At 46.6% G+C, this 9,621-nt stretch overlaps 1 protein-coding gene across 1 annotated transcript in view; it reads right to left on the bottom strand.

Annotated features, from left to right (window-relative positions):
* Positions 1-2,523, bottom strand: part of CDH4 (cadherin 4) — a 503,915-nt gene extending 501,392 nt beyond the window's left edge. Inside the window, exon 1 of the mRNA XM_018560236.1 lies at positions 2,383-2,523. Coding sequence (XP_018415738.1) covers positions 2,383-2,442 — 60 coding nt within the window. The 5' untranslated portion in view covers positions 2,443-2,523. The remainder of the gene's footprint in view (positions 1-2,382) is intronic.
* Positions 2,524-9,621: the final 7,098 nt, after the last annotated feature.

The following is a 9,621-nucleotide window of genomic DNA, read 5'->3' as shown; positions in this document are numbered from 1 at the left end:
AAATAACTTCTCCGCTTCCCCCAAAAATCTCCCCCAAAAAAAAAAAAAAAAAAAACAGAGCTCCCCTTATCTTCAGATAAAACGTCTTTAACAAGCGTCTCTAGGGTGTATACAGCTGATGACACACCAGAGGCTGAAAAATAACAATAACGTATCATTCAACTGAAAAGCCTGAAAACTATTGTATTTAACTTACACTGCACACCTATCTATTCATGAACTGGGAAAACACCAACATGTAACACGGTACCCTGTGATGACTACAAGAAAAGCTAATGTTGTCTGTATCTGGAACGTAGACATCTGCTTTACTTTTTAACACATATGCTGCATTTCTCATAATGTATAATATTAATACATTAGAAATGCTTGCATTCATTTACACTATTTCAGCATGCCATTGTCATTTTTTTTTTTGCCTGAAGGAGCCAAAAGCCTTTCAATTCCAAAATGGTCACTCCGACTTTTCTTATGCCCAACATGGGTACAGATCGTTACTGTGAATCGCACGTACGGAACACAGACGGCAAATAAGCAGTCAGCCGTGGCTTAATTCACACAGGACAATCGGATGAATATTTATGATGAGAGGGCTACGCTTTTAATTCGGATTTGGCTTTTTTTTGCTCCTTCAAACCGAAGGAGGCGAAAACAGATAGCTCTGGTCTAATGCACATGTGCACTTTTCCAGTGAACTCATTTTATTTCATTATATAGTCAAGAGTTATACACTGACAGGTCAACACATCTGTGCTTATGTCCTCCAAAATAAACACATGGGTCACCTAAGACAATGGCGTTCTTTATTCATGTAACCTTAGAGGAGTGGTTTCAGGTGAGGTCTTCGTGGACTGCTCGGTGTGTGCCCCCTTTTAGGTAGGAGTACAGGTGGGCTAATTAGCATAATTTAAGAAGCCCCCCTACCTCACCTGTGCACAGCCACTGAACTTTGAGGGTTGCAGCTCCAAAATATTGTTCTAGCTGAAGCAGATTTGGGGTTTTAACTCAAGACAATACAGAAGAGAAAAAAAAAAGAAGAAGCCCTGCAGACGGTTATCCTCTATCTGTGTACTAGCGGAGACTCAGCCGGCTCGAATCACTGAACCAAAGAAGACGGGGAAGAGAAAGAATAGAGGAGAAGAGAAGTAGAATTTAAAATTCCAATAAAGACTGATCCGTGCAGCCTAGCGTGAGGGACGCCTCGTATCTAGACTGATCCGTGCAGCCTAGCGAGAGGGACGCCTCGTATCTTGTGACTGATACACAATCCCTTTACGATGGACAGTTATCGGTCAATAAAGGCTTTTTTTTTCCTCCCTCCCTCCCTTCCTCGCAATAACTGCTTTGTGCTCGGGTGACCGAACACATTTTAAGAGACCGGCGCGGCAAAGTGTTACGTTCTTGGCAGGGCGAGCGTGCCGTAGAGGGAGTTCCTGCCGCCCGGGCGACACTTTGCAAAGCGCAAAAATGTTTTTGTGCCGCTGGTCGCCCCAGTTCGGCAGCTGAGGAATCCGCAGAGGATTCAGAGCCGGAGCTTCCCTGCATTCGGGTCTATTGAAAGGCAGGAGATCTTTACTACGTTCTGTCGCTGCCAGTCGCTCTTATTGTCCTAGACGGGGGGAGCTTCCGAAGCAGCTGGTCGAGCCATTAACTCCTGCGAATCGCTGGCTTGCGGGTTTTGAATCATAACCTGTAACGCCGGAGCGTTCAGCCTTAAGACTTCCTGGATGATCACCGCAATGCACAGACTTCTACACTGACAGAGCACAGGAAGGGTAAAGGGTTAATCGGGGGGGGGGTTTGGGAATGAGTTATCCTCTGAACAGTCTTATTTACCATTGAATATATAATGGGCTGTAGAGCATTTAAGCAGAAAGCAGGCTTTGCAGATGACTTTGTACCTTCCTTCCAGCTCTCTACGGGTAGGAGAAGATGATGGGGGAGCTGTGCTGAGTCTGTCACTGCTACCCACACACACACTGAGGCTTAGTATGTATCAGTGCCAAAATGTCGGTGTCTCTCGTCAATTATCAATGGGTGCCCTGGCGTTAGCCAAGTGGGTGACCGTGCCCTCCATCCGTAGGTTAGTGCCATCTCCTTTTAGATGGGACCCCCTGCCCAGCTTTGTAGATGTAAAATGCTCTCAGACCCCCTCTTGGGCAAGATGTTTAATATTATTATTTATATGCATGCAAACCTGCTTAAAGGGGCATCCCCAGATAACCCTTTCCCACCCGACCACAACATGCATGTTTTACCCATTGCTCCCACTAAAAGACAGGCATATGACAGGGGTACCAGGGTGGGGTGCAGACAGCTTGGGAATAATGCACTATATAAATGAGGTGTGTGGGAACTAAAGAGAGGAAGGTGCCCACTTACCCCCAGTGCCCCTGGCAGGGCCAACAGCAGCAGCAGAGCGCTCCCCGACCCCCTTGGCATCTTTGCACCCAGACGGGACTCTTGATCCTGGCAGCCCAAATGTCCAGCTCGCCCAATTCCCAGATGTTTTGCTGCAAATGCCAGTTCCCCTCCCTTTTTCCAGTAATGTCCCGGTGCCGGTACGATGGGTTCGCTAGCTGACAAACCATGACCGTCAACGACGACCTACAGCCACGCCCCGCCAGCGCTGTGACTGACGGCGGGGCACCGCCCACCTAAGCGAGTATGAATGCGGGCTAGGCCAAGCTACGCAGCGCCCTCTCTGGTGGTTGTGAGCAATGCAGTCTGCCGGCTCTCGGTGATGGAGGGGGAATGAGCGGTTCACGGAGGGAGAAACGATGAGCCTGGACTGGCAGACCGAGCGTACAGGGGGGAAGTTATGTTTGGTGGAGGGGGGATTATGGTGTGGGTTGTTTTTCAGGGTTTGGTCTTGGCCCCTTAGTTCCAGTGAAGGGAACTCTTAAGGCATCAGCATACCAAGACATTTTGGACAATTTCATGCTCCTAACTTTGTGGGAGGAGTTTGGGCATGGCCCCTTCCTGTTCCAACAAGACTGGGCACCAGTGCACAAAGCCAGGTCCATAAAGACATGGATGGGGGAGTTTGGGGTGGAGGAACTTGACTGGCCGCACAGAGTCCTGACCTCAACCCGATAGAACACCTTTGGGATGAATTAGAGAGGAGACTTCCAATCACGCAATCACTGTGACAGCCAATGAAAGTGATCACGATTGGTAAACCCTCCTCCTCCACATTAGGGGTTCTTAATGCCCATCAGTGATAACCCCTGAAAGGGCTCCCACCAGCTAATGGGTTAATAGCATGATCTGCCTGCTGTGTACACAGCCACCTCAGAGTGGTGCACCATGGAGAGATCTTGTCCAATCACCTTACACTTCCTGTAAGCTAAAATTAAAGTCCAACTCCAGCCAATGTGTATTTCTTTCATTTTGACTAGAGGGAAGAAAAGGTAAGATTTGTGGTAGGTTTTATATCTGTGACCACCCTGGAGAGATTTTCCCTCACTTCCTGTTCCTGTGATGTTTACTGCATGGGTTGTCACCAGGCCAGGAAGACATGGACGACATCATTGTCAGGATCTTTAACCCTTCCTCTCTCTATTAAAAATGTTTCCATTTGTGGAGACATTTCCCATCACTTCCTCTGCTGACAGGAAGTAAGAGGAAATCCCTCCACGAGGGACACAGCCGGCAATATAGACCCTGTTTTTCCAGCCGCTGTGCACATGTGTAACTACTGTATATACTGATTATCGAGCCACACACATTGAGGGGAATTGATCAAAACTGGAGCAGACAGAATCTGGAGCAGCTGCTCATAGTAACCAATCAGCTTCTTTAATTTTCAAAGCATAACTGAAAACACTGAAGAGAGAAGCTGATTGGTTGCCATGGGCAATTGTTTCAGATTCTGTCTGCTCCAGTTTTGATCAATTTCCCCCCCATTGTATCATCAATGTATTTTCCTACACCCCTGAGGAAGGGGGTAGCGTTCCCGCCCCCGAAACGTGTTGCAGCGGCTTTGCAAACAATCCTTCTGATGTCTTCATCCATGCTCGCTCGGACACAAACAGCAGCGCATGTGAGACCAACCAAGTCTCTGACAGGACGCCGTCTCCCTGACTAATTGACAGATAATATGCTGGTTATACGACGTGGCGCTCAGGCTGCCACCGGCCCCTCAGTATTTCATTTCCAATTGTCTCTAAGGAGCTGAGTTCAGTATATAAAAGGTCTAGTCCCCAGGGGACCAACCTTGCGGCCCCAGGGCCACTTGTGGCCTTTTGGCATGTATTGTGTGGCCCCTACAGACATTAGTCTGTGTTGTCCATACTTTGGGGCATACTCAGGACTGTGAACAGGAAAATATTCCTCAGACTGGCTTCTAGTAGAAAGGGTCCAGTCACACTGTATCCAGTGTGCCCCAATCTGCCAGGCCTGATCTATGTGAGACACTGCGTGCTGGATATGGTGTGACGCGGCCCTTTAGGGTTAAAAAACAGCATCTGGAACAGTTGCCCAGGGCATCCAATCAGCTTCTCTCTTCAGTTTGTTCAATTAAGCTTTGAAAATGAAAGAGAGAAGCTGATTGGTTGTCATGGGCAACTGCTCCAGTTTTGATAATTTCCCCCTCATTCTTCTATACAGAATACTTATATCACATTAGCATTTCAAAGCTGACTTTCCATGATAAACGGAAGGTTTTGGGGTTTTTCCAAGCCCCCCTGCCCCTCATTTGTTAACAAATAGATCGCCGGATAAAAAGAAAAGAAAACTTTGCCCCAGGCCTCCAACGCTCTCCAATGTCACCTGCAGAGATGGAGCTAGAAATCCCGCCAGAATACGCTCCAGCCTATCGCAAGGCTGCATTCTTGCGGGATTTGTAGCTCCCCAGCTATCCCGGGAGGATGCGCTGAAGTCACCTGTGCAAGGGCTGAGGTAACCCATTTTTTGTGTTCAGCTGACGTGTTTAAAAAGGGCTTTTTAGGCCTCAATCACACTGTAAGCAGCTCCTGGGATGGACAGGTGCTGCGTGTGATTGGTATGCAGCCCCTGTCCTACTACGCGGCCGTACGCCCCCCCCTACGCTCACCTCAAGTGCAGGTCTGCGTTTCCTGGCTCAGACGCTGACAAGATCCATCCCGTCAGCATACAAGTACGCTCACCCGCACCTGTACGGACGTGCAGGGCGGGTGAGCGTAGGGGGGCGTACGGCCGTGTAGTCCCATAGAGAAGGACGGGGGCTGCGTACTAATCACACGCAGCACCTGTCCTTCCCGGGAGCTGCTCGATACGGTCCTGCACGCAGCACGGATCTGTACGTGTGGGCCGATTACAGCGTGATTGAGGCCCTAAACCCACTTGTGTTGTGGGAGGAGCTTGCAAAAAAGCGCACCTTCTGTTTGGCATGGAAAGGCCGCTTTCATTCACCTTTTTTTTTTACCTCATTTCTTCTTATGTTGGATGTTGTTTCTTTATTTCCTGTATTTTGATTAAAGTACTATGTAGACAGAAGCTGAAACAAAAAACAAAAAGGAGTCAGACTTCAAAATATTTACCAGACTGCTACCTGTACACTGACCCGAGCCGTGACGTGCTGAGCTGGGAGGAAATAAATACAGCGCTTTTTATTTTCAGTTTAATATTTTTTTATTTCAGCCAGAAAAGGTAAAGAATCTCAGTAGGTGACACGGGGTGCGGAGATACTTTCATTGCAGACCCTTCTACTCACACAAGGGGGTTAGCACCTCGTAAAATAAAATGGCCACCAGTCATCCATTCTGTGTTATGGAAACTGTGTGAACATTACAATATAACCTGCTCATGACATTACAGGTGGATTTAATTGAATATATTTCATTAAAGTACCACAGGGGCGGTGCATTAGGAGACAGTTGGTTTATATTCCTTGCCATGGTTTGTATGCTGTTTTCTCACACGATGCCCCACCAGACAAAATGGCTGCCAGAGTTCTCTGTGCATAATAAAAATGCTGTAAACACTGGAAATAACCTACTTATGATATTACAAGCGGATAAAACTGTATTTATTTCATCAAAGTACTACAAAAACAGAGTATGAGGAGGGTTTTGGTTTATATTCCTTGCCATGGTTTGTATGCTGTTTTCTCACACGATGCCCTACCACACAAAATGGCCACCGGAGTTCTCTTGTGCATAATAAAAAAGCTGTAAACACTGTAAATAATCGATTTATGATATTACCATTGGATTAAACAGTATTTAATTCATCAAAGTACTACAGGAAGAGAGTATGAGGAGGTATTTGGTTTATATTCATTGCCATGGTTTCTATGGTGTTTTCTCACACAATACCTCACCACACAAAATGGCCACCAGAGTTCTCTTGTGCATAATAAAAAAGCTGTAAACACTGGAAATAACCTACTTTTGATATTGCAAGTGGATTAAACAGTATATAAAAACAATGTTGCCTATTTTACCTTTCCTGCAGTAACAGAAGTTGATATTTCTTTTTCTAGAAGATTCTGCTCTGGGCTTCCTCCGCTGCCAGTCACATGACACACAAGCAGTAGGCCTGGTCACATGACACACATGCAGTAGGCCTGGTCACATGACACACATGCAGTAGGCCTGGTCGCATGCTGCAAGCAATGGTTTTCAAGCCGAATTGCTGACTGACTGGTGCAACCATAGCCTCACTTCCTGACCTGCTGAGATCACATGACCAATGGTCTTCCTTCAGTCATTGGGTCAAACTCCAGTGCAGTGATCTCTTAAAGCGGCCCTGATTTGAAAAACTTGTGAGCAGGAAGGATTTTTAGCACAGAAGAGATATACTGTGGGGTGAAATATTCGCAGCACTTTACAGCCACTAGATGAGGCTGCAAAGATTCCTATGCTCCTCAGCTCCATCTAGTGGCAGTAATGCAATGTGAATGTCGTTCACCCAGCTTTTCGCCACGCACGCTTTATATACATTAGCCCCATAGTACATCTCTTCTGCACTATAGACTTCTTACCTTCCTGTTCACAAGATTGAAAAATGTAGCACAGCTCAGTGTATGCAGGGTAGTTATCATATCATCTTGGCCAGTCAAGATGGTGGAACAGGCCAGAACCTGGAAGAAGCTGCTGGCGCCAGCTGATGGCAGAGATCTCAACTCTCCTGGACGTTCCGGGAGCCTTCCACTATTAGATAGCAGCTCCCTGAGTGAAACACAGTATCCTGGAAAGTAGGGATGTCCCGATACTGATGCTAGTATCGGTATCAGGACTGATAATGGACCTTTTAACAAGTACTTGTACTCTGTAAAATGCCCCAATACCAAAGGCTGATACCGGCCATTTAAGTTTTTAAACATGAGCGCCACACTGCAACACAACAATAACATGCAATAAAAATAATTCAACTCTCTGCTGTATATTTATAAGAAAATAAACAAAACAAAAATGACAGTTTTATGTACTACATCCCAGGCCAGTGACAACATGGAAATATATCAGTTGGCAACGAAGGCTCCGGAGCACAGCCGGGTTTACTGAAAAGGGGAATCTAACTCTACATTAAACTGATCAGTACTGAAAAGATGGAGTGCCATGTTTGCAGGTTTTCATGCCACTACTTACTGTATCTGAGCCCAGCTCACTTGTGTGTTGGGCTGTCACTAGCAGCTAAAACAGCTCTTGGTCTCTGTAGTTTTCATTCATTAGAGACATCTCATTGATCTCTGACAGGCCAGATCAGGATGGTGTGTGAAGCTGACCATACAGTGTACAATCTCTAAACAGAGGAGGGAATTTATCAAAACTGGAGAAAACTGAATCTGGAGCAGTTGCCAACAGCAACCAATCAGCATCTCTCTTCAGTTTGCTCAGGTAAGATTTGAAAATGAAAGAGAGAAGCTAATTGGCTGCAGTGCAAATCTGCTCCAGATTTTGTCTGCTCTAGTTTTGATAAATCCCCCCCAATGTGCTTTTAGAGTTACCAACACAATGTTATATGATGGGAAGCCTAAGCAATTAACCACCTGCTGTCCGGCCTTTGTAATTAAACGGCCGGACAGCGGCTTCTTGAGAGCGGGTGGGCGTCTTTAGACGTCCCATCCCGTCCTGCTCCTGGCCGCCGCTAGGCGTGCAGTACACGAGCTCCGTTTGATCTCCTCTCCTCTTCTGAATGCAGGCAGTGATGTGTATTACATCACTTCCTGCATTCAGTGTCACTCTCCGGTACAGAAACCATAGAGAAGCTGGTGAAGCAGGTCACTGCAAATTGGCTATCACATAGGGAGCGTGTTTGCTCTTTATGTGATAGCAATAAAGTTCAGTGAAAAAGAAAAGGTTTGAAAAAATTTAAGTTACAAAAAAAATAAAAAAAATCACATATCAAAGCAATAATAAAAAAAAAAAATTAAAGTCCCCCGCCCCCACATGCACACGCAAACATGCGTCAAGCCCGCCTACGCGTGAAAACGCCGATTACATCCATTGCGCCGCACATGTTACATATAGCCGCGAACGTCGGAGTGAGACCAATAATTCTAGGGTCATCAATCACTGATAACACTAAACTGATGAGCGGTAAAAGCTTTTAAAGCGTCGGCTATGGTCAATTTTGAGTAGGTTTTTTTTGCGATTTAACGGGTGAGCGCAATTTTAAAGCTTGACATGCTTGTCATGCTACTTACCCGATGTGACCCCGACTTTTATATTTTACCAAAAAATTGGGTAGTAATAAATGTTTTATAACATAACGTAGGGAGAACAGGTTTTTTAAAAAAAAATTCAGTACTTTTTTCATTATATAGTTAAAAAAAACAAACCTGCAGTGGTGATTAAATACCACCAAAAGAAAGCTCTATCTGTCCCCAAAAAATGGTATAAAATTCATTTCAGTACAGCGTTGCATGACGGAATAAATGTCAGTCAAAGTACCGCAGCGCTGGATACTGAAAAATGGCCGGGACAGGAAGGGGGTCTAAACACCACGGTCAGCAAGTGGTTAATCGCTAAGCAGATAGGATGATGTAAATAATAAATAAAATGAAAAATAGACAAACGCTAGTTCACACCAGCCACAGTGCGTTCCAACCCGATCACATCCCGGCCGCCCCACTGCGTTCTGGGACATGGCAGTGCATTGAAGTCAATAGCACAGCAGCCACACCCCCCTCATCCCTGCCGCAGTGCAATCGCCCACACCACAACGCGTGGCACATCAATGCCTGCATTGCGGTCAGAATAAATAGCGCATGCAGCATTTTTTCTGACCGGACTGGAAGGTAGGCATTAATGTGCCACGCATTCCAGTGCGGGCAATCGCACTGCGGCCGGTGGGGTGTGTGGCTGCGGTGCCATTGACTTCAATGCACCGCCACGCCCTCTCCCACCACAGAATGCAGTGAGCCGTCTGGGATGCGATCCAGTGTGTTCCGGCACCGAAATGGGCCAGAACCCAACTGGTGCTGGTGTGAACTAGCCCTAAGGGCCAGTTCACACCAGATGAAGTGCTTTCCGACCCGATTATAGCTAGAACGCACTGATTCGCATTGCGGCCGGCTCACTTTTTTGTGGGGCAGGAGGGGGCGTGGCGGTGCATTGAGGCCGATGGCACCGCAGCCACACACCCCACCGGCCACAGTGCCATCGCCCGTACTGGAATGCGTGGCACATCAAT

The sequence above is a fragment of the Nanorana parkeri genome, unplaced genomic scaffold, assembly GCF_000935625.1.
Source record: "Nanorana parkeri isolate BGI_ZX_2015 unplaced genomic scaffold, ASM93562v1 scaffold17, whole genome shotgun sequence".
Classification (NCBI taxonomy): Eukaryota; Metazoa; Chordata; class Amphibia; order Anura; family Dicroglossidae; genus Nanorana; species Nanorana parkeri.
This window is presented reverse-complemented; position numbering and strand designations above follow the sequence as displayed.